Source organism: Lotus japonicus, chromosome 2 (genome assembly GCF_012489685.1).
Source record: "Lotus japonicus ecotype B-129 chromosome 2, LjGifu_v1.2".
Classification (NCBI taxonomy): domain Eukaryota; kingdom Viridiplantae; phylum Streptophyta; class Magnoliopsida; order Fabales; family Fabaceae; genus Lotus; species Lotus japonicus.
The window spans coordinates 88,439,206-88,463,064 of NC_080042.1; the positions used below are offsets into that span (position 1 = coordinate 88,439,206).

The 23,859-nt window shown below is 35.9% G+C and overlaps 4 protein-coding genes across 4 annotated transcripts; 1 reads left to right on the forward strand and 3 right to left on the reverse strand.

Moving 5' to 3' along the window:
• Positions 1 to 2,145: 2,145 nt before the first annotated feature.
• Positions 2,146 to 3,911, reverse strand: LOC130740704 (isoflavone reductase-like). Its single transcript, XM_057593382.1, has 5 exons — positions 3,597 to 3,911; positions 3,265 to 3,399; positions 2,936 to 3,173; positions 2,593 to 2,796; positions 2,146 to 2,440 (listed from the first exon to the last, which is right to left on the reverse strand). Exons 1-5 carry the CDS (start codon positions 3,810 to 3,812, stop codon positions 2,277 to 2,279), a joined length of 957 nt encoding a protein of 318 aa, XP_057449365.1. The 5' UTR covers positions 3,813 to 3,911; the 3' UTR covers positions 2,146 to 2,276.
• Positions 3,912 to 6,777: 2,866 nt separating this feature from the next.
• LOC130740705 (uncharacterized) lies at positions 6,778 to 11,570 on the reverse strand. Its single transcript, XM_057593383.1, has 9 exons — positions 10,946 to 11,570; positions 10,623 to 10,867; positions 9,737 to 9,821; positions 9,448 to 9,633; positions 9,205 to 9,372; positions 8,878 to 9,096; positions 7,499 to 7,670; positions 7,240 to 7,411; positions 6,778 to 7,149 (listed from the first exon to the last, which is right to left on the reverse strand). The coding sequence occupies exons 1-9, from the start codon at positions 11,291 to 11,293 to the stop codon at positions 7,056 to 7,058; spliced, it is 1,689 nt and encodes a 562-aa protein (XP_057449366.1). The 5' UTR covers positions 11,294 to 11,570; the 3' UTR covers positions 6,778 to 7,055.
• A 2,263-nt stretch (positions 11,571 to 13,833) lies between these two features.
• On the forward strand, positions 13,834 to 20,999 carry LOC130740706 (uncharacterized). Its single transcript, XM_057593384.1, has 8 exons — positions 13,834 to 14,248; positions 15,637 to 18,367; positions 18,539 to 18,786; positions 18,867 to 19,070; positions 19,147 to 19,239; positions 19,330 to 19,437; positions 19,518 to 19,865; positions 20,632 to 20,999. Exons 2-8 carry the CDS (start codon positions 15,640 to 15,642, stop codon positions 20,791 to 20,793), a joined length of 3,891 nt encoding a protein of 1,296 aa, XP_057449367.1. The 5' UTR covers positions 13,834 to 14,248; positions 15,637 to 15,639; the 3' UTR covers positions 20,794 to 20,999.
• Positions 21,000 to 21,265: 266 nt separating this feature from the next.
• On the reverse strand, positions 21,266 to 23,301 carry LOC130740707 (isoflavone reductase-like protein). The gene is made up of 5 exons (XM_057593385.1): positions 22,968 to 23,301; positions 22,719 to 22,853; positions 22,216 to 22,453; positions 21,784 to 21,987; positions 21,266 to 21,629 (listed from the first exon to the last, which is right to left on the reverse strand). The coding sequence occupies exons 1-5, from the start codon at positions 23,148 to 23,150 to the stop codon at positions 21,463 to 21,465; spliced, it is 927 nt and encodes a 308-aa protein (XP_057449368.1). The 5' UTR covers positions 23,151 to 23,301; the 3' UTR covers positions 21,266 to 21,462.
• Between the last annotated feature and the right edge of the window lie 558 nt (positions 23,302 to 23,859).

Genomic DNA, 23,859 nt, shown 5'->3' on the forward strand with positions numbered 1-23,859 from the left:
TCAAACCATGAATCACTTTTACATAAAAATATTACAAATATTGAACAGAAAGAAGAAAGGGATAAAAAAACACATAATTTCGTGGTCTAACGTTAGACATGAGCAGCCCATGCTGAAAAGTCACAGTTCTGATGTTCTTCATCATAATATTGTTTATGTCTCTAATTCTTGCTCTAATTAGTATTGGTAGGTAGTAAGTATAACTAAGCTACCCTCACTTCACCACATGATAATAAGAAATTGTTCAAATGGTGACGCTGTCGTCCACCGACGATTGGACTCTTCCACAGTAGTGGATAATGCTATTTTCATATTTTAAATATAATTATATCTTAAGAGAGATAGAACGATTAGAGGGGAAAATGAAAGGTACGTGCTAGATAATGTAATGTAATGAAATATATAAAAAAGAGAAACGAGTGAAAATAAGATAGAAGAAAAAATAATGTGTGATGAATACTTGAACCACCCTTCCTTAATAATTGACTACAATAAAAAAATATGATATTAATAATTATACACTAATTGAGTAGACAAAGTGACAAACTTACAAAAAAAAATTATTTGAAAGAAATTTATTAATAAAATGATCAAACAAACATAGAAGAAGCTATTACATCAAACCGAACATGTGGGGTGGAGGTCACTTGGAGGCGCCTCTTCAACTCAAATAGAAGTGAGAAAAAAATAGGCGGTTTTAATTAGTTAGGTAGTTTACAACATAGTAGTTACTAGAACAACGAACAAAGGAAAAAAAAAATCAAAAGCTGAAGTTAAGTATCTACAATCATTAATAACAAAAACAAAATACAAGTTGATCATGCACCCTCCTATAATAACGAACACCGTAAAGTTGCAAGCTATTTGTCTCAAAGCGCACTTTTCAGAAGCCTAAGTCAGAAGCAAAGGACAAGTCCACACAACATATTCAAAGGACAAGCCCACACAGCAACCAAGACCTCCCTGAAGTGATCGCGAGCAACGAGCCCCAAGCGTGCGTCCTTCACGACGCGTCAAAATTAACCTTCGCAACATCATCAGAAGGTCGTTGCCAAGAGGAAGGAAGCCCACGATGGAATGTGCATTTGATCTTACGGGAGTGGGACGAAACCATTAAGGATGAAGTGCTTGTCATAAGTCGCTCGTGTGAAGGTTGGACACCCTTAAAAATAAGATGACTTCTAGTCTCCCAAATCGCATAGATCAAGGACATATGTAGGGAATAACAGCTGCACAACGATCTTTTCACAATGCTGTTGAAATTTGTCAATTCAAAAAACTATTGATTAATTCTTTAAGAAGAATGAGTTCAATGATGGCAATCAACCTCAAACTACTGCTATATCATTAAATGTTAGTACATGCTTAAATATTCCACCACAAGATGAATGACCTTCAAAATGTAGAATAATGTAGCTATAAAAATGGGTGCTATTGATTAGATTGTGATCTTAGATTGCGTGCAATAATTTGAGTTTCCTTTTAATCAAAGAAATGAAATCCATTGTGTTTATCTCAAGGTCGGTCAATATCAATCAAGAAATATATAATTTCTTTTTTTATGAGAAGTTGATAATGTTAACAATTTCAAGCTTATTGGTTCGAAGCACATTCATGCTGGTTGGTGCACTCACTTGAGAATGATGGTATTTATTGTCTATCGTGTTATCTCTTTGGCAAGAATGAACCAGACAACAACTGCATTTATAGCTGATGGGTTTTGTAAATGTAAGAAAATCAATGAAGAAGGAGTACATTGTCCTTGAAGGAAAATTATCGTCTCTCCTCATATATCTGTCAAATATTAAGGATAGCAAGAACCAATCTCTAGTACATCTAAATATTATTTGGAAAGCAAGCTTGGAAAATAACCGAAGCTTAAGACAATTGATGGTATTTGTTGTAGCATAATTTTGATTATTGAAAGGAAATGCACATGTCATGTCTAGTTTTATGAAATATATGTTATTTTGCATGATTTAAATTTTACATAATTGCTAATAATAAATGTTATATAATTTTGTAGTCACTGAAAATTTTATTTAGTGATGTTAATTTAATTTCCACCCCTGCCTGTTTTTTCTTGTCCCGTGGCCGGGAGAAAGGTCCAATGAACAAGTGTGAGCACTGAGCAGCCATACAATAGGAGGACAAAAGAGATTATATTATTCAAAATGAATTACATCAACGGGATGTGATTATTCACGAGAGGACAGGCACAAATAACAAACAATGGAAATAGTTTAAAGCCTGATAAATCATTTTTTTCTCAAAATTCAGACAAACTGGTTCAAATATTCATCTACGGTGGTGAATTTGACATCAGGGTAAAGCTCATGAGCCTCAGCATCCTTGGCAGGGTCAATCTCATACACTGCATCTCCCTTTAACTGCTGTGAGTGGTACAGAGCCAATAGGTAGTTGTGAGGGAAACCAGATTCTGTTGCAAAAACATAAACACCCACATCAGAAATCAAAACAAGATCATTAATTAATTTAAGTAAATTGATGCATGTAAGTATGTAACATAATTAATACTCATGTTTAGTTGAATATTGTGAAGTCTAATTAAAATGAGTTTTTGTAACTGACCCTTGATGTCCTTAAGAACTTGTTCCTCAGGAACATAGGTTTTCTCCAAAGTCTTCCCAATCTTCTTCTCCCACAATGCCATGATCTCATTTGCTGTCAAATAATTAGCAGGGAGTCTTATGTGGACAGCCTTGTTCAATGTTCTGGGATCGTTCGCGGCTAAGACGGTGAAAGTCCCCACATCTGCCTCAGTGATATAAGCTCCTGAAATTAACAAGTAAATCAAATATATAATCAATATACACCCTTATTGAAGCAATTCATCAAACATTACTGTGTGTGCTAAAACTGTTTAGAATGGACTAATTGAGGTGTTTCATGTTTGTGATTGTTAGATGATTACCTTTGACATTTCCATCTCCTAGAATGATGACCTTGTCACGAGGAGGAACAGTGGCATCAAGTTGAGCCAAGTTACGCAAGAAGTAACCAGTGAAGGCATGGCAACAGAGGTAAGTGTAAGGAATTCCTTCAGCTTCCACTACTCTTCTGATTCCTGCTTTTTCGACGAAAACTTCCCTCACTGGGTCCACTGCTTCATGGCGGTCCACATCTAACCCAAATTCAGAAGGGAAAAACCTCTGTTTCACATCAAAATTCAAGATTCAATTAGCACTAAGCAAATTGAACCAGAGATAATTATTAAATAAAATGAACAAATAAGTTAGTTACTTTGATGTTTCCAGCTTCCTTGATTGCTGCAATGATCTTGACCTGATCTAGAATTAAAAGTCTTCCTGTTGTGCAGATGACAATATCAACTTGCTTCAATGCCTTAACCAAACTATTATGATCACTTATGTCACCCTGCAGCATCATGCACAATTAATCAAACATAATCAGAAGAATTGAGATTAATTGTAAAATTGAAATGAATATATGTCCTGTTTGGACACAGAGCACTTATTGGAGCTTATCTACTAAAAAGGCACCAAATAAGCTCCGATAAGTGTTCGCGCAATCAAACAGACTCATATACATATTCAAGTCACATATTTACATACCTCTAGGAGAATAACTCCTAAACTTTTGAAGTTGTCGATGAGCTCTTCTTTGGTTTCAGGATTAGCAGCTGTGATGAGCTTTGGCTTCTCAATAGTGACACTGTTCTTCCTCACCAAAGCGTATGTTGGGTTTCCTGCTTTGACACTTGCCCAAATTACATGTCTTCCAATTGCTCCTGTGGGTCCGATCACAAGGATTCTGTCTTGTGGTGCCATCAGAACAATTAGAACTTAATTTGTTGTGAAATTAACAACACAAGCAGTAGTGGCACTAGTGAACGTAATCAAACAAGCAGTGAGTTACAGAACAACACTTTGCTTGGTATTTATAAGGTTCCCAGTGTAGCCACCCACCCCCTGACACCTACTAAACAGATATGCATCTAGTCAAATGCCATCTTCTTTAGTCCATATTGGCTCCTTCAACTAGTCTTCATATCGGGGCCACTGATTCTGTATTTTTTGTAAACTTTAGGCTTAAATAAGTTTTTGTCCCTAACTTTTACAAAATGCTTGGTTTTCGTCCCTCGTCGGAGTAAAGGTGGGTTTTAGTCCCTAACCTTTGCCAAAATGTTTGGTTTTGGTCCCTCCGGAGCTCTGGATCAACGCCGGAGCTCCGGTGGCCCCATGTGACATGGTCACGTGGGATTAATGAGCTGATGTGGAATTTATTTTTCTTTTAAATTAAAAAAACCTAATTAATTAAAAAAAATTGTTTAAAATTCTAAAGAAAAGCTTAATTTATTTAACTTTAATCCCTAATCAAATCTTTAGTCCTAAATTTTTTAACTCTAATCCTTCTTCATTATCTTCACCATTTGCTTACTTACTCTGAAGAATTGCTTTAGAACCAGAACACTGAAGAGCAAAGTGAAAAAAAAAAACTAAAAAGCAATGCTCCAGTAGAAGAAACGACTAGGAAACTTAAAGGGCAATCACGAAAAATTGAAAAGCATCAAACTTTGAAAATCACATGACAAAGCAACGAATGGTGGCAACCGAAACAGTAAACCCCATATGAAAAAACAAAAGATCTCAACATGAACGATTGGAAAAATTCACAGTTGTTCAGCACACAGAACTATTTGCTTTTATGTTTTCACACCAGAAAATAAAATAAAGGGGGAGAAAAAGAGTAGAAAGTAGAAACAAATTCCACCGACAATGAAAGAGGAAAAAATAAACTCACGAACTGTTCCAATCAGATCTAACCCTCTTCAATTTCACTCCAAAACGTAAACCAGAAAAGTGACATTAAAGAGGTTTTCGTTTTGTTCTTCTCACATAGAACCCATAATCGCAAACCCAGAAAAGTGAAAAAAGAACAAAGAACAGGACAAGGAACAGAGCAAAACAGAGTTGCTCAAATAAATTAACTTAAGGACATAAACCAGAAATTTTTGGGTTATGGAGAAAGAAAAAGAGGGAAGCCTCCCCTGAAAAATACACGCCTCCTCCGCCAGAAAGTCACCACCTTTCTCACTAAAGCCACCTTGTTCCACCATCATGGCCATCGAGCTTCACCAAAAACCCAAAAAATCGGAAGCAAAAGCATGCCCAACGGAGCACCCAGGTACATCCCTGAAGTTGTGAGAGACACAGACCTAGATCAGAATGAAAAGATGATGGAGGAAGCCAGTGAAGATTTGGATTGAATTTAGGTTTGTGATGATGAAGCCAGTGAAGATGTAGATGTGAGAACTGAGAAGAGTGAGAAGATGTTGATGTGAGGATGAAGGCCGTGTGAAGCTGTTGGGATTACTAGATTAGGGTTTTTTTATTTACTGAATTAATTTTTTTTATTTACTTAATTAATTATGTTTTTTAATTAATTTAAATGGAAATGAAAAAAAAAACAGCTCATTAATCCCACGTGGCCATGCCACATGGGCCACCGGAGCTCCGGCATTGACCCAGATCTCCGGAGGGATGAAAACCAAACATTTTGGCAAATGTTAGGGACTAAAACCCACCTTTGCTTCGGTGAGAGACGAAAACCAAACATTTTGTAAAGGTTAGGGACCAAAAACTTATTTAAGCCTAAACTTTATGATTTGTGCACTATTATGCCAGCCGCCATCAGACAATTATACTTGAAGAGTTTAGGCAATTGTGACGATCAGAAATTGTTACTAATTGCATGCGTGTATCTGAGTGTTTGAAAGAAAATGCTGGTACGCAAATTATTTTTTATTTGTGACTCAAATCACTAATTTATCTAAGTATTTCTTTGTCCTTTTCTTTTTAAAAATAGTATGAAAATAGGAAAGATAAAAAAGGAAAAAATTATACATACTTTTTATAAACTAAATGAAAAAGAGGCTGCTAGCTTAACTTCATAAATTTATGCACTTAGTGAGAGTATTAAAAGTAAAAGATAAGAAAAATATTTCATTAACACTTATATCAAAAGAGAGAAATAAAATATATGGAGTGATGTGATAGGAAAAAAAAAAAGTGGGTGGAAATGATATAAAAGAGTAAATGAATGTGAGAGAATCAAAACTCACCAAAACATTACAAAGTGGAAAAATGCAAAATTAGACCGACTAGAAACTTAGATTCTCACAACTAAGTTGAGTAAGAGAGATAAAAACAGAGGGTGTGCCTCCACCCTCCTTTGAGGGTTTTTTTCTTCTCTAAGGAGGCTTTTCCTTTAGCTTGGTATGTGTTCTTTCCTACAATAACTGAATTCTATTCACATTAGGTAGATTTGCTACTCAAATAAGTAGGTTGTTTTTATTCATTTAGTGAGTTTTTCTTCTTTCCTACTTCCTACATTGTCTTGGCCACCCCCCGAATCACATATCTCTGCAAACCTTCGTTGCAATCTTCAAACTATATAAAAAACAGGAAAAAAATTCCGGCAAATTTAAACCACTGCACAAACCGTCATAAAATTACATATTTATTTTGTGCGGTTTTAAAACCCTTTGAACACTTATTTTCTTTTCTTTTTTTACTTTTCGTGTGACAGCCGCTAAAGGCATATATCACTCATATGTCCAAACTGCTAGAGTTCAAAGTATATTGGAAAATCTCCTATCTAAGTATAACATGGGTAGGCAGGAAGGTAAACTCACCCGTCACCACATGACAAGAGACGTTATTATCAAGTGATGCGATGGAACCCAAACAACAAATTTTGATGTCTTTCATTAAAAATGGAATTAAAGCTAAATGGATAAATAATAATTTATTATACACAATAATGTTGGGAATTAAGTGTTTTACTTTTACACATACATCTCATTATATCTCAACAACCAAACAATAGGACCAGCCTCTTCTAAACCGCCTACTAAACTACTCAAGTATGAACCAGATGCTAGAAAATTTGCTATCACAAACGCACACTGCTTATGATTAGGAATTCTCTCATCTCATGTTCTCAATCCTTCAGCACACATTGTGCTTCAGATTACACGAATGCTCAAAGCAAAAAAAAAATGAACTCATTCACTGTTGCTGCTCATATATCTGCATATAAGTTTCTGAAAGTGCAACCAAATGAGGAAGTGTTTCTGAGACGTGTAAATCCTGCATCTCGTACCTGAAAAAATAATAAGGCGTTAGTCCTTGTCATTGTTAGATATCCATTCAGATTGATGAATATTTTATCTTATCAAGAACTAGAATATACCATAGTTCTTCTGATTTGCGTTGCACAAATACTCTATATAATCCTTCACCAGGTTTGCCATCATGAACGATATTGGCAATTAAATCATATTTTGATCGCAATTTCTCATTTTCTTTTGGTGTTGGCAAGGGAATGTAATCCTTCAACTCCAGGTTCTTCACAGGAAAGTTGACTGAAACAAATATTCACCGTGAGGATGAAATCTGAACTAAGCAGGCTGATATTAACTTGAATAATTTACAGTTCATTTCAACATCACCTAAAGTAGGATTCTTTTCCACAAAAAAATTATTCTTAGTAAATCGTCGCATGTGAATAATCATATACTTAGGCAATCTGGTAACACGATACTGCATCCTTGCAATATGAGGACGGACCACTTCTGTGACAGTCTCCCCGTCAAACTTCTTTAGTATGTTAAAGAGAGGAACCTAGAAACAAGACCTTGTCAGCAGGCAAGAGACAGATAAAACTTCCAAATTGAAATTGAAACTCAATTCAGTCCGTGAAAACTTAAAAAAAAAGTTCATCTATAGATTATAGAATTGGAAAATGAACTAATTATGTTTGCATCAATGGGAATCCTACCATTTATTTTCAAGCTTTTACTCGTCTTTGATGCTTAGATCTGTGTTATGTTCCCTCGCGTAGGATCAGGTCACGGGTCTAGACACAGGGTACTTCTTGCGTCCCAGACTGGAGAAAGAAGAAGCGGCAGAGCCTCTTCAAACCTTTGGGTTTCTTAAAAAAATATTCTTTATTGATAACGTTCATTCAGCAATTCCCTTATTTAATAAGGATTGAAATACAAGAAAAATAAGAAACTAGATCCTATATAATTAAGAAACAAAATCCCTAAGATTTTATCTTATAAGACAGGAAATAATAAAATCCTAACTTATTATTATTTCCTTATTAGATAAGGTTTAATTATCTTTCTGAATAAGTTAGGATTTTATTGTTTCTTATCTTATAAGATAAGATCTTAGGGATTTTGTTTCTTAATTATATAGGATCAGTTTCCTATTTTTCTTGTATTTTTTTATTTATTTTTTTGTTACCTTGTATTTCAATCCTTATAAAATAAGGGGATTGCTGAATGAACATTATCAATAAAAAATATTTTTCTAAGAAACCCGAAGGTTTGAAGAGGCTCTGTCAAGGACGAGCCGCTTCTTCTTTCTCCAGTCTGGGACGCAAGAAGTATCCTATGTCTAGACCCGTGACCAGATCCTACGCGAGGGAACATAACAATCTGTCATTCAACTCTAATAAATAAATAAAATACTATATTAAATAATAAATACGCTTTTATACGTGAGATAATTAAGTAGCAGCCAAGATGCAGTCCGTTTAGAGCTCAACATAGTCATAAACAAAATATATACTTGACTTGAAAAGTTGGGTAAGAGACCAAGAGAACATAAAAAAAGGCAAGGGATGCATGACAGCATATGCACAAACTGCCAGGTAAATATTATGAAGTACATGTTTTGTTTATAAATAATTGTTTCGAAGTGACAATAAGTTAGTAGTTTTGGTGTCACAATTATGACATCCTTCTAGACATTTATATGTAGATTATAGACTGAAGCTTTCATATGTACCAAAGCAAAGTAATAATCCAGAAAGTGGCACCTGGGGTATTATATTTTTCTCCATCACATCCTTGAAAAGCGGAGGTGGTGGCAAGTCCAACCCTAACATTAGAAATGGCATTTTTGAAGTTTCTTTGAGGAATACATTTCTCTGAGTTCCTCCATCTGAAAGTTTCTCAACGTTGTTTTGATCCTCACCGTCTGCTTTCTTATCAATAATCATTTTGTTAGGAATCTCTTTTACAACCTCAAGTTCACCCTGCAAGCGTGCAGTAAAATTAACAGCAAACATTACTCAGTGCTTAGTATCAACCAGAACAATACATCAAAAGAAAAGGAATAAAAACTAGAGTGGATAAGAAAGAACCTGAAAACACTCATAAATTATGCTCATATTCTTCTTTGAAGTTTTAAGATCTGCATGAAGAGTGTTAAGAAGCCATGACATGAACTCCACTGGGTCAGATTGTGCACCTATTCGAAACCGTTTTTTACTGGCTTTCATCACTGCTTGTAGAAATTCGTGTGGGCTGACCTGTTGACACACATCTGAAAGATAAGCCACCAAACTACAAATAATAGATTTACGATGAATATTTAAGAAACAAACCTGTCCTTTAAAGTTCCGTGCATGCCAGATCTTCCTAGTGAGTTCACCAAATCGTTGAACAAGAGGAGATTTGCAGTGTTGATAGTTTTCAGGGATAAGGAAAAAATTCCTCAAGGGGGTAACTCTCATTAAGGATTGAATTGTTACATTCACAAAATCAGTCTCCTTGATATTATTCAGTCCTACCTGAAAATTTATCATATAATGGATAAATATAAGCCATAAAACATCTAACTACCAATCAACAAAAAAGCAAAATTCCAATCTTTATAAGTAAGAAGAAATATACCATTCCTGGTAGGTAACTAGAACCATCAAGTGCCCTAGACCACTGCTTATTTTTGTCAAGCTGTTCGACTTCTTTTGCAGTAAGCCTGCAGATAGAGAACCATATTAACGCAGTTACATATATTCTATAACTTGGTCTGTAGAAAAAGCTAATGACAGGGTAAAGTGAGCATGAAATGTTAAATGATTTCGGTAAAAAACAACTTTACTCATAGGGCCATAAAGATGTCAATGTAATTCTGAATTAAAGAAGAAATTCGATCTTTTAAGGTGAAGGCAAGTGACCCGTGAGCACCAAATAACAAGCACATTACAAGAAGTTTGGCACATCCACAGGCAGAACAAAGAAAACAAGTGCATAACAAAGCTAACCAGGGAACTGAATTCATTGAGCAATAAATCGTAAATGCGTGTAATGCAATGCCCAAACCCAGCACCTAAGGAAACAAATGCCCTTATCTTATAGGCATATATGAAGAAAAAACTTAACATCAACAACCTAATAAACAAGGCATAAAATAACTATTCCTCGTGATTTTTTTTAGTAAAATGGGATTCAAATGTTGCCCTGAACAGCAGGGGATGAACTCCTGCTTACCAGACCAAGGGATGGTCCAGGGTTCTGTCTAAGTTTAGAACTCAGCACCGGCCCTGCCATAGAGTGGACGGGGATACACATAACACCACCAAAGGTCTGGTCTCATGCCTATCGACAGCGTGTCCAAGCCAAGGCTCAACCCTGAGAGCCTCGCAAGCTTTGTGTAGGCAAGTGACCACTTCAACCACAATCCTCTTAAATAGTCAGCAGCCAATAGCCAACATGGAAATATGTGCCTACAGAAGTTTCTGCAGCAAGCATACCAAATAAAAAAAAAAAGTAAACCAACCTTGGGTTTAGGACATGTCGAATGTCATCTAATGAAGGATCATTAATTTCATAACCATCAGGAAGACAGTAGACCTTTTCAGTCCGAAGATTGATATACACATGGTGTCCTGCTTCTAGGCTATGTGTATATGCATGAGACTTCCTCCCTCTCCCTTGGAAATACTTTCCACAAACCAAACATGCATACACATTTAAGTTTGACAGAGAGACAGAACAAAACTTCTCAAAGTCAAAATCCAAAACCTGCACACAACATAATTCAAATAATTCATATACATACGTCGCAAACCAGTAAAATCATCGACCAGAGAAGTGAAATACCTGTCTATTAACGGTATCGAGATAAGGACAGTCCTTTCGAACCTCAACATGACGACTGTTCCTTCCACCAAATTGTTCATGTGACTCATCATCTTCTTCATCATCACTATCATCCTCCTCTTCATATTTATGCTCATTGTGCTGGGACCCATCATTCTTCCTCTGACTATTAGCATCCTTTTCGTCTTCCTCATCAATGTCAGCATAATTATTGGCCAAACCAGAGAGAGGGTTTGCAATGGAGACAGGATGAGGAGACTCATCATCCACTCTTTGCCTTCTGAACTCAGAATGAAGCCTTTCCTCCCCTTCTCTATTACCAGTTTCCCTTTCCCTTTTTGACGCCATGCTGTCAGCTCAACTGACACTGCAGCTTGTATCTGATTGTAAATTTGATGATTCACGTAGTAGTTGCAGAAGAATGCCAAACACAACTGCAATGGGCGGAGCGGTGGTCGGAGGTGGATGGGGCAGCAGCTATGGGAAGGTGAGACTTGAGTGAAATTAGGGTTCCTATTCTGAATTTGGGGGATTAGAAGCTGATTCTGATTTCGGAGAAGAAGAAGAAGAAGAAGAAATAGTGAACTCTGAAGCAAGAGAGACACGACGTTGTAGAATACCAGGTGTTTGTCAACATGGGCCTCTGTGGGCCTTATTACTGCCTCAGTGCCCGGGCTTTGTAAGGATTTGGTAATTAGACATTTTATAGAATTAAATTAGGATTTGTTAAGGAGTTTTTAGGGGAGGAGAGTATATTACTTTAGGAGGAAGGGGAGGGCAAAGGTATAGGTGAAAAGCTAATAATTTTTTCTGAAATTTAGTAAGGTGTCTTATATTAAGAGACACAATTTTTTTATAAGGGGTCTTATAAAAAGGAATTGATAAAGTATATGCTACGTGAATTTTATTAGAAAATCAAACACACGCTGAATAGATTGATTTTGGTTTAATTAACGTTGGATGATATTAAATGTCTTGGTTTCTTCTTTTGTAAGGTGGAATTTTGACTCTATAACAAATGAGTGCTATTTTTGAAAAATCATCGTTTGATGTCTCACATCTCCATTAGCCGACTTTGTTTAATGTAGCAAGTAATGTTACTTGACTGTTCCTCTAGAAGATTATTCATCTCCTTCTAGATATGTAAACTAGAGCAATTCATCATTTCCTTTACATTCTTGTTAATTAGCATGTCAAACAGTTAGTTATGATTAGTTTACCATGTTAGTAGTATTCTGTTATTAAGTTGTAGAGCACAAATAGAAATAACTTGTACTTAATCATTCAAATTGATGAATTCAGTTCATTTTTTTTCTCATTTTGTCTCTCGATTTATTTCACTATTATGGTATAAGAGCTTTATTTTTAAAGTTCTGCTACAAACTCTAGTTAAATGACACGGCCTACTCTCAATGTTCCGTCACATCAACAACCATTAGATCCGTCTTAAAATCCAGGAAGCTCCTTCTATGTTCATCGATCCATATGAGAATCCATGGCATTTCAAACTTAGCCAGGTTTCCAATAAGAGTTTGCAATCTAATTTTAATGTCATTCTCATGGGTATTTATGTCATCCCCTTCCACACTTTTAATATGCGGAATGTAAAATTTGTGTACCGACACCGCACTTTACGTGTATTATGTAATTGATTCTTGCACTTCTTAGGATGGTAAGATTTTGTGACGATAAAATAAGTACATATGATATTAAAATCAATTCGATAAAAGTTTAGCTACATTTGAGGTTTTCCTTCTATCAATGTACATAAAGATAAGACTTGTGGCATAACAACAACTTAGCTTCTTTTTTGTTAGGGTATACTTTCATCAATCATCACCCCTTGAGTTTCTAATTATTCATTAACCGCGAAATACTGAAAAGCTTTGGTGGTTATTATTTATGTTGTTTTTATATAAAATTTTATATGCCACAATTTTATGTATGTGAAAAAAACGTTTCCACGCTAAGAAATGTAGCCAAAGTTTATCCACAATTTATGTGCCGCGAGTTAAAAAGGCACATAGGCCACAGTTTTATGCATTATGTATGTCTACGTACGTTTTGGAAAGCCTTTAAGCCACAAATTTTTATTCCGTTGTAGAAAAGAGTGTGGTCTAAAGTGAAAATTGTAGTAGTTTTAATAAAAAATCAACCACGAAGTGTGGAGCAGTAACTATTCACCTCGTCTCTTAAGCCTCATGGTTGGAAGTTCAATTCTCGTCCATAATTGTGCATGAATTACCATGATTTGAATTTTATATAATATTTCGTTGGAGTTTTAATTGTTATTTTTTTATAAAAGAAGTTATAGCATGTAATAACACTTATTCTTGTGCAAATATGAAATGCAAAACAAATATTTTAGCTAACAAAAATAGATTTAGTCGTGATGGTAATGAGTTTGGTATAATACATGGGAATTAAAGATCAAGTTACATACTTATTTGAGATTCTTGCATTATTCTTGTGTTTCAAAAAATACAAATACACTTCGAATCACAAGAATAATCAGCCCAATGCACACTACTACAATATTTTTCCCACATTTAACTATAGACATGTTTGGAAAACTCATTCGATATCCCCGTCTGACTTGATCCTTGTTTCCAAAAGCAAAAAATAGTTGTTTTTGTATTGATGATCCATATTTGGCCTCTCCATATTTGAATCAAACACACTCTACAATCTACATTAAGTTGGTGGAGCATTAAAGAAGGGAGTGCACTGTGTGTTTATTGGTCTTGGTGGCATATGGTGATTTCTTTAAAGGACCATTCTGATTTTCTTTAAAAAACCGTTGCCTATTCATTTATTTATTTTTTATACAAAGGAACACAGTAATAAAACGTTGCGTATTCGTTTAAAGCTACGTTTTGTGACAATTTGACCGCTTTTCTACATTCGTTACCTTAACACCCACAGCCCACAGCCGTAACTGTGGCCGAGAGCATCGAAATAAACCCGCCACTATTGACCCAAAAAAAAAAACCCGCCACCGTGAAATTTTCACTCCCCGGCTAACTCTTGAAATGAAAGGATCGAAAAATCAATTTCCATATCTCAATCTCAATCTCCACTTCACTGGATCGTGCTTCAAACCCTAGCCTCGTCACCCCTTTTCCGCTGGTGCGATCACCGGAATCTCCATCTTTGGTGCCTCAAACCCTACCCTACTCCGGTCATCGCCCATTTTCTGCCGGTGCGGCCGCCACCTTCTCCATCGATCTCCGGCCACCGTTCGTGACCGACGGTGAATAAAGCCCTGCTGCTGGCTCCCATCAACCACACCCACGACTGAAGGTATTGAAAAACGATGTCGTTTTATCACTGTGTTGGTCCAATTCCATTTTCATTGTCTATTACTCTTCATTGTTGATTCTAGTGAGCTCCATTATTCAACCCTGATTTTACTTTAATTTTTATTTATCACACATATAATTTTATTTTTACTTTTATACAAAAAGTAGAGGTAGATGATAACTGGCACATAGCATTGCTGTATTGACTGTAACCAAGCTTAACTTTGGACTATTTTCACTTTGCACTTTGCAAGAGGGTAGTGGTGAGAGTGGCTCCTGCATAAGCCTGAACATGGATAGTACTAAAAGAAATCCAGAGTCATTATCTTTAAGACATGGAAACGAGCTGAACCGCATCCGTAAAAGGATGGTAAAGATCTGTTTCAGTAGCCATGATGGGAAATTCAATAGCTAAGTTGTTGAGAACTTTTGATGGCAAGTTATAGGAAGAATATTTGATATTTTGATCATATTATAAAGTTAGTTATCTGACTATCTGTTGGGTTATAACTTATAACTATGCCACTTTATTTTGTCATGAATGAGATTAAAAAGTGATGGGCAAGGAGTGAACTAAACTTCCACGGTTTAGTGGAGAATAAATCGATGGTGTTCAGTAAAGAAAGACCTCAAGGAGATAAGATTTTATGTCCTTGTAGTAAGTCTAGAAATTGGTGTTGGACTACAAGAAATGTGGTTGCAGATCACTTAATAGCCAAAGGTTTCTAAAAGGTTGTGATGTTCGGGTCCATCATGGGGAGCGAATATGATTACCTGTGGAAATTGATGATGACATGGCAGATCAAGAAGACTCGTGAGCCCATTTATCAATCCAAAAAACCTGCAGCAAACTGCTGCCATCAGATTGTGAAATTTCCTTTCAAAACTAAGTTATATCAACCATTAATTCTTTTGTTTTGGCACCCTTGAGCTTCAATTTTTCCAGCAGAAAGAGTGGGTTATAGGCCCTAATTTATCTTCACTTTCAAGCGATTAAAACAGTGCTATAAACCCCAAAAATCTGCTGCTCAACAGATGTAAAAAGAGAACCATGAAAACTAAAATCAGGCCTTGATTCAACCAAATGAGTAAGATGGAAGTAAGAAACCTTACCTGACGTTTAAGCCACAAAATCAAGGGTTTATAACCTTGGTTTTAAGCAAAAAGGGAAAGGCGGGTGGGGGGGGGGGTTCAATAATTTTACATCCCATCATGAAAAGGATCTGTTTTATTTTTTTGTCCATCTTGGAATAGAAACTCGACTTTAAAGTCATGGTTTACACTGCTGCATAACTAATTTCTTTAAATGTTATCTGTTGCTTGTTGGTTAAATTTATGCTAGCTGGCTGATTTTTTCGGCTACTAATATATTTATTTATTTCTCATCAGAAAATGAAAAAGAAAGCTAGCTTAAAGAAGAAGATGGAGGCTCAAGACAAGGGTGAAAATATCACTTCCAATTTTGAAGTGCCTGAAGTAAGACAAAGTGTATTGCGGAAGCAGTTTCAAATCAAGCTTGAGAAGCTAATAAACAATCTTGGAGGATCTAATGTAGATATGGCTGAAATTGGAGGGCCCAGTAACAATGAATACCCAAAAAAAGGAAGCAACCAATCTTTGTTTATGAGTGCATCCCAAGAACAATTCAACTTGTCTAACTTTGCAGCAAGTGAACAAGCAAGTTTAAATTCAAATATGGTACTTCATCCAACCAAAAAGATGTCTGGCATTGTTGGAACCTCCCAACCTAATGTTCCTGAGCAAAACCAAGATCCAAAGAATTGTGTGAATACAACTAAAAAGTTATTGACAATGGAAGCTTCAACGGCTGCGAGTAGAGGATCTAGACAATATATGACTCGAAGCAAAGGATCTATACACATTCAAGATCCAAAGCGGCAACCCATGAAAAAGGCAGTGGTTGAAATTTCAAGTACAAAGCTACCGAAAAAAAATACAGTGGCTGAAGATGACAATTCAAGGGCAAAGCAGCAGCCCGTGAGAATGGAAGTGTCTTCAAATAACAATTCAAGTGTAAACAAGCAATCCATGAATTGGGCAATAGGTGAAGAAGACAAAACAAGGACAAGGAAGCAGCCTATGAAGAGGGTAGTGCTTGAAGATGATTGGCCAAGGACAGTAGATGAATATGCTATGAAGAAGACAAAAACACTCCCAATGTGCCGATCAATGTTAGTTGATGAGTTTCTTATAGAGAATGGAGGAGTTGGTGAACAAGAGCTAGGAAATGAAAGTTCTGATGAAGAACAAAATGTCATGGTTGGCAATTCAAGTGCAAAGCAACCTATGAAAGATACAGGGGATGAAAATGACAATTCAAGGGCAAAGCAGCAGCCCATGAGAAGGGCAGTGACTTCAAATAACAATTTAAGTGCAAACAAGCAATCCGTGAATAGGTTAGTAGGTGAAGAAAACAGAACAAGGGCAAGGAAGCATCCTATGAAGAGGGCAGTGATTGAAGAGGAAGTGCATGGAAGCGCTATGAAAAAGACAAAAACACTGCCAATGTGCCGATCAATGTTAATTGAAGAGTTTCTTAAAGAAATTGGAGAAGTTGGTGAAGAAGAGCTAGGAGATGAATGTTATGAAGACGAACAAAGTGTCATGGTTGGCAATTCAAGTGCAAAGCAACCTATGAAAAATACAGTGGCTGTAGATGACAATTCAAGGGCAAAACAGCAGAGCATGAGAATGGCAGCGGCTTCAAATAACAATTCAAGTGCAAACAAGCAATCCGTGAATAGGGTAGTAAGTGAAGAAGACAAAACAAGGGCAAGAAAGCATCCTATGAAGAGGGCAGTGATTGAAGGTGATAGGCCAAGGGCAGTGCATGAAAGCACGATGAAAAGGACAAAAATACTCCCAATGATCCAATCAATGTTAATTGAGGAGTTTCTTAAAGAAAATGGAGATGTTGGTGAAGAAGAGCTAGGAGATGAAACTTATGATGAAGAACAAAGAGTTATAGTTGGCAATTCACGTGCAAAGCAACCTATGAAAAATACAGTGGCTGTAGATGACAATTCAAGGGCAAAACAGCAGCCCATGAGAAGGGCAGCGGCTTCAAATAACAATTCAAGTGCAAACAAGCAATCCGTGAATAGGGTAGTAGGTGAAGAAGACAAAACAAGGGCAAGAAAGCATCCTATGAAGAGGGCAGTGATTGAAGGTGATAGGCCAAGGGCAGTTAATGAAAGCACTATGAAAAAGACAAAAACACTCCCAATGATCCGATCAATGTTAATTGAGGAGTTTCTTAAAGAAAATGGAGAAGTTGGTGAAGAAGAGCTAGGAGATGAAAGTTATGATGAAGAACAAAGAGTCATGGTTGGAAATTCAAGTGCAAAGCAACCTATGAAAAATACAGTGGCTGAAGATCACAATTCAAGGGCAAAACAGCAGCCCATGAGAAGGGCAGCGGCTTCAAATAACAATTCAAGTGCAAACAAGCAATCCGTGAATATGATAGTAGGTGAAGAAGACAAAACAAGGACTAGGAAGCAACCTATGAAGAGGGCCGTGATTGAAGATGATAGGCCAAGGACATTGGAAGAAAACGCTATGAAAAAGACAAAAACACTCCCAATGTGGCGATCAATGTTAATTGAGGAGTTTCTTAAAGAAAATGGAGAAGTTGGTGAAGAAGACCTACAAGATGAAAATTCTGATGAAGAACAAAATGTCATGGCTGGAAATTCAAGTGCAAAGCAACCTATGAAAAATACAGTTGCTGAAGATGACAATTCAAGGGCAAAGCAGAAGCCCATGAGAAGGGCAGTGGCTGAAACTAACAATTCAAGTGCAAACAAGCAATCCATGAATAGGGTAGTAGGTGAAGAAGACAAAACAAGGACTAGGAAGGAGCCTATGAAGAAGGTAGTGCTTGAAGATGATAGGCTAAGCCCGCTAAGGACAGTGGATGAGAGTGCTATAAAGACAAAACCACTCCCAATGTGCCGAGCAATGTTAATAGAGGAGTTTCTTAAAGAAAATGGTGAAGTTGGTGAAGAAGAGCTAGGAGATGATAGTTCTGACGAAGAACAAAATGTCATGGGACAAGAAGAAAGTGCACACCAAGAGGAAGTTGTCAAAACAAAAGGTAATGTAATTGAAGGTGAAATCTTAATTTTGATTTGTATCTACAAGGCTTGTATGTTGTTAACTTGCTTTATAATAAAATTTGATTGGCTTATATTTATTATTCAAGATTTATGTTATTTTTTTAGATTTTATCTTATCTTCGTATTTTTAATTTTTTATGTCAAAATAGGGACAAGTAAGAGAAGAACACGAGGACCAACACTATGCTTAAATATACATGCAAGAAATCATAATGATCGTCAAGAAGTTGTCTTAGATGAATATGGAGAGCCAATTGGACCCGATGGCCAAACCGTGTCTGACTTGAGCCATTTCCTTGGCACCATAGCAAGGAATGCAAACTTTTGTCCCTTGATTTATACAAACTTCAAAGCTTTGGTCAAAGATAATGAAGAGCTTATATGGGGATATGTTAATGTATGAGAAACAAAGTTCCATATTTTATTGAATGCTCACGTATTTATGAAGAGTACATTAAGATTTCTTCTTTTTTGTAGGATAAATTCATCATTCCTGATAAAGGAAGAAAAGCAGTATTTTCTTGCATAAATGATGCATGGAGGCGTCACAAATGCAGAATCAAGAGAAACTATTTTTTGAAGTACTCTAGTATGAAGGAAAGGTTAAAACACTGTCCCACAACTATACCAAAAGCTCATTTCAAGCAATTGATGACTTATTGGAGAAATAGTACCATCCAAGTAAGATAATTTATATGGCTTATTGATTTTGAAATTAATATTTTGTTATCTAACCTTTTATTTCTCCACAATATAGAGCATCAGCCAAAAAAATGCTATGAATAGGGCTAAGCAAAAGTATGTACATCGTATGGGATCAGTAAATTTTGCAAGGATTCGTGCGCAATTGGTAGTGTATTTACATGTTTATATATTATTTTCTATTGTAAGCTTCCTAATGAATAAATGTTTCTTAATGTTCTATCTCTAATTAATGTAGCGTGCAAAGAAGGGAAATGGAGAGGAAATTACCCAACCTGAAATGTTCATCGAGACTCGCCAAAGCCGAAAAGGAAAAGAAGTGGACAAGGAAACACAAAGTGTAATTGTAAGTTGTGTGTGTGTGTGTGTTACAATTTGTTCTTCAATATTAGATTTTATCTTTGACTTTTAATTTTTTTTTATTAGGCTAAACTTAGAGATTCTATTCAGAACTCAAGTGGATCTGAGACATTTCGATCATTGTTTGGCAAAGAAAAGTCTGGTAAAGTTCGTTGCTTTGGAAAAACTCTCACACCTACTGTGTTTAAAAGAAATGAAGAAATTGCTGCTATCAAGAAACAACACTCTGATGAAATGACTAGTGTGAAGAGGGAGATGGAAGGATTAAAATTTCTTGTAAAGAGCTTGTTGAAGCAACAAAACCCAAATTTTGATGAAGGGGAGGTGAATGGTATAATGGCAACTGCTTTAGGCAATGAAAAAAATGCTACTCCACATTCATCTACATCGAACCATGTTCCTCATCGTGAAAAGGTATCATTTTTATTACTCAGCAAACTAATGCATAGAATCTATATCGATGATGCGTTATCATGTGATGTGATTCCCATTATACAACATAATTTGAAGATTTGTGCTGAAGTAACCATGTTTCTTAAAAGGAAAAAGGAAAGCGCATTCATCGGAATGAAAAGTATATAAAAACGTGCATTATATTTTTCTTAAATTTATGATATCAGTTTTATGTTAGAAAATATTAACATGCCATTAGATAAGTAAAGTTCCTTACAGATAGGCTTATTATTTTACGCTACAATTTTAAGGTTCAAGAACCATTGGTTAGTTGAGAACCTTGTCATTGAATCCTATGATTTGATATGCAAGTTCACATCTAAGTGTTCTAAATTGATATGCAGGTTCACATTCTAAGTGTTCTAAATTTGAATCATATAGCTTGTAATATACTGATGTGTCTTCTGCTGTTATTTTCCATTTTGTTACTGCTGGGTGGCCTTCTTTGGGGAATGTGGGTTATATGTGCTCGTCTTTGATACAATTGTAAATGGTTTACTTAAGTCCTGAATCATTACTGTTGTTTTGTTTTGGTTTGTTGGTCATAGTAGACAAAAATGTCAAAGAAAATTGTACTTCAGTTAAAATAGAAATGTTGGAACTTAAAAGTGAGGGTATAGTATTGGCTTTATTACACATATTAAGTCATTATTGCATTAAATTCAAGAGAGTGACTAACCAGCAAAGGAGAAGCTAGTTTATATCTAATCTCCATTCTTGTTTATAGTTTTTGGCTTTGCAGAATGAGGAGGAAGAAGATATTCCTCAAGGTATAGAAGAAGAAGAAGACGAGTTTGAGGGGGAAGAAAATATTCCTCAGGGCATAGGAGAACAAGGTTTAGAAGGAGAAGGAGAGGAAGAAGAGGAAGGAGAGGAAGACGAAGAATGATGCAGATGAGATGTGTGGAAGCAAATTATATTCTGTATCATGGATGATTTGCTCTGAATTTGGGTGATAACTACTTCTATCTAGATTTATATTTTTGTATGATATTTCAAAAAATTTGGTGTAAGACTGAACTAGTTAATGCGTATAATTTTGTGCTACATTGATATTTTAATATTAAAGTATTGATGGTAATCATGTTGGGTTCAGTTGTTATTAAGCTAGGGAGATTTTACCTCAGGTTTACTTATGGTGATGATTTGGACAATGTCTTTTGTTCAATGTAAATATATAAAAAAAAATCATCAATAACAATAAGAGGGGGGATCCATTAACTCATGGAGTATATTAAAAAAGTAACTCCACATCCTGACCTTAGATAAGTGTAAATAACCCAGAACTAATAGATTGATCCAACCAATAACAGGTTGGCTGGAATGACTTGCCATTATACCCTTACATAGTTACCCTGGAATTCAAGAAAAAACATCATATCACTTTTAATTTATTCTTAAATAACAAAATGATGAGTTAAAATCAGTACATGACACGTGAAAGGGTTCTTCGGATGATAATACAGACACATGAGTGACTAATAGAAAAATTTACACAGTGGATGCTAAGGTTTTATTGACTTCGGTGAAGCAGAGGTAGAAACAGATTCCTCAAATTTCAGATGAATTGATTCAAATAGTCGCCAACACTGGTGTATTTCACGTCAGGATAAAGTTCAGAAGCTTCCTCACCGAAAGAAGAATCAATCACAAAGTTTGTAGCATCACCCTTTACCAACATTGAGTGGCCTAATGCCAACTCCAAGTTGGCAGGGAAAGGAGACTCTGCAATATAAATGAAAAAACATTCGCATTATGAATATGAGAGTTACATCAAATTGTGAATGATAAACAAGTTGTATTGTAAATGGAGACTAAAGAAAGTTGAAATTGGTGGCAGTAGCAAAGTCTTATGAGTAGTGCATTCATTCATACTGACCCTGAATACTCTTAAGAAGTTGATCCTCTGGGACATAAGTTTTGTCAATGGTACTCTTAATCTTGTTCTCCCACAATGAGACAAGCTCATTGAAAGACAAAACATTGGCAGGGGGTCTCAGGTACAGGATTTTGTTCAATGTTCTTGGATCATCCACAGCTTTGATGGTGTAAGTCCCAACATCTTCCTCCTTCACATAAACTCCTGAAACAATCATGCATGCCAATTTAACCACAACTCAACTTTTTATGACTTGTAGAAAAACTATACGGACTAAAGAGCACTTATTCAAGTTTCTTTACTAGAAATGCACTAGATAAATTCCAATATTTATTTAGGTCAAAATTTCCTAAACCATAAACCCTAAATTAAGTACTCTCTCATCGGCATCTAATTGGATAGACTCATTTGTGAAAGCTTTCATGTATTTACCTTTGACATCTCCATCTCCAAGAATGACTACCATGTCGCGTGGAGGGGCTGTGACATTTTGTTGCCACAGTGTAGGCAAAAAAAATCCAGCAAAGGCATTAGAAGAGACATAAGTATAAGGAATTCCTGCAGCTTCAACTGCCCTCCGGATTTTCACTTTTTGCTCAAAAAAGCTAACCACAGGCTCAACTGCATGATGACGGTCAACGTCCAGCCCAAATTCAGATGGGAGGAACCTCTGATGAGTGATCAGTGATGAAATGAGAGTTAAACACCATTTTGTTGTGGATATGACCAATCATGAAATTTCACAATTGGATTCCCCAACATTATTTTCCGAAAATATTTTTCTTATAAATGTATCTAAACTCTAAACATAAATCAATTCAATCACACTACACTTTACCAAAATCTACTCTATCCATAACTGATTGATTGTAACAACGTTCATCCAAACACGCATATAAACTTAATTATTATTTTGTAGAAGAAGACTTGTGCACCTTGATGTTTCCAGCTTCTTTGATTGCTGCTATAAGCTTCAGCTGGTCATCAATCTGTGGTCCACCTACAGTGGAGATCACAACATCAACTTGCTTGATTGCCTTAACAAGGCTTTCATGATCAGTAAGATCACCCTACAACATCAGATTCAGAGAAATAATCATGTCAGAAATCAGAATAGTTTATTTGAATTTGGACTTAGAAATGGTAGTTGTGTGTAAAAGAAACTGTGATTGAAAGACACTAACATAAAGCAGGGTAACTCCTTGGCTCTTGAAGGATTCAATAAGCTTTGACTTGTCAGGATGAGAGACCGTGCTCTCCCTAACCAAAGCAAACGTGGGGTGCCCTTCTTTTACACTTGCCTCAACTATGAATTTTCCAATGTAACCTGTTCCTCCAAGGACTAGGATCTTGCTCTTCTCTGCCATTGCAACAAAAGGATTAAACTTCAAATCAAAGTAATCTGTGTTTGTGACTTTGGGGCTGTGCGGAGCAAAGGAATGGTCCAGCTATTTTTTGTGGTAGTTAGTGTTACGAATTCATTGAATTGGGACGGCTTTAAGAAAATATTTTAAAATTGAAATGAAGTGCTTTTAATGTTTCTCGTATTCCTTGTGGTGGGAAAGAACTATATATGTCATGGCTTTCGTAACATATAGGACCGCTCCTTGTTGAAATAAGGCAAACCCATATCAATGAAAAGTTGAGAACTTGAAAAAAAGAAATGTAGTCATTTCAATATCACCACCTACATGACTAATCCTCTCAAAGCTCGAAGAACACATTAAGAGAATAGACCTCCCCTAACAAATCATTCTCCGTACAATTGTATAATAGATAGTTTTAATGGCCAAAATTGAAAGCACATTTTAAGTCCCTAATTTATTTGTAATCTAATTGGTTTTTCTTAGTCATGTACAGTTTTCCCAGTGTTAAATCTGAATTAACCTAAGGATAAAATCGGCATTACATATAATAGTTATTTTTCTTTCAGTCTCTTTGCTTTCTCTTCCTTTCATCTACTCTCCTTCCATCTTTTATTTATATTCCCTTCATATCCAACTAGAGCATAATAGTTCTAATTAACTATCGTGCCCACGTGTACATTTTTCTTTTACAAAATCAAAGCATAATAAT

What these genes read in the sequence shown, in the direction of transcription:
- LOC130740704 (XM_057593382.1), bottom strand. Translation starts at nt 3,812, where the DNA reads ATGGCACCACAAGACAGAATCCTTGTGATCGGACCCACAGGAGCAATT. An exon ending in AGGAAGCTGGAAACATCAAA is followed by an intron (nt 3,174 to 3,264) that starts GTAACTAACTTA and finishes GATGTGAAACAG; the next exon opens with AGGTTTTTCCCTTCTGAATT. An exon ending in AGGAGATGGAAATGTCAAAG is followed by an intron (nt 2,797 to 2,935) that starts GTAATCATCTAA and finishes TGTTAATTTCAG; the next exon opens with GAGCTTATATCACTGAGGCA.
- LOC130740705 (XM_057593383.1), bottom strand. Translation starts at nt 11,293, where the DNA reads ATGGCGTCAAAAAGGGAAAGGGAAACTGGTAATAGAGAAGGGGAGGAA. An exon ending in CGACATGTCCTAAACCCAAG is followed by an intron (nt 9,822 to 10,622) that starts GTTGGTTTACTT and finishes CTCTATCTGCAG; the next exon opens with GCTTACTGCAAAAGAAGTCG. An exon ending in AGAAAAATATAATACCCCAG is followed by an intron (nt 7,671 to 8,877) that starts GTGCCACTTTCT and finishes TCTTGTTTCTAG; the next exon opens with GTTCCTCTCTTTAACATACT.
- LOC130740706 (XM_057593384.1), top strand. Translation starts at nt 15,640, where the DNA reads ATGAAAAAGAAAGCTAGCTTAAAGAAGAAGATGGAGGCTCAAGACAAG. An exon ending in TTATATGGGGATATGTTAAT is followed by an intron (nt 18,787 to 18,866) that starts GTATGAGAAACA and finishes TCTTTTTTGTAG; the next exon opens with GATAAATTCATCATTCCTGA. An exon ending in GGAGAAATAGTACCATCCAA is followed by an intron (nt 19,071 to 19,146) that starts GTAAGATAATTT and finishes TCCACAATATAG; the next exon opens with AGCATCAGCCAAAAAAATGC.
- LOC130740707 (XM_057593385.1), bottom strand. Translation starts at nt 23,150, where the DNA reads ATGGCAGAGAAGAGCAAGATCCTAGTCCTTGGAGGAACAGGTTACATT. An exon ending in AAGGAGTTACCCTGCTTTAT is followed by an intron (nt 22,854 to 22,967) that starts GTTAGTGTCTTT and finishes CTGATGTTGTAG; the next exon opens with GGTGATCTTACTGATCATGA. An exon ending in AAGAAGCTGGAAACATCAAG is followed by an intron (nt 22,454 to 22,718) that starts GTGCACAAGTCT and finishes ATCACTCATCAG; the next exon opens with AGGTTCCTCCCATCTGAATT.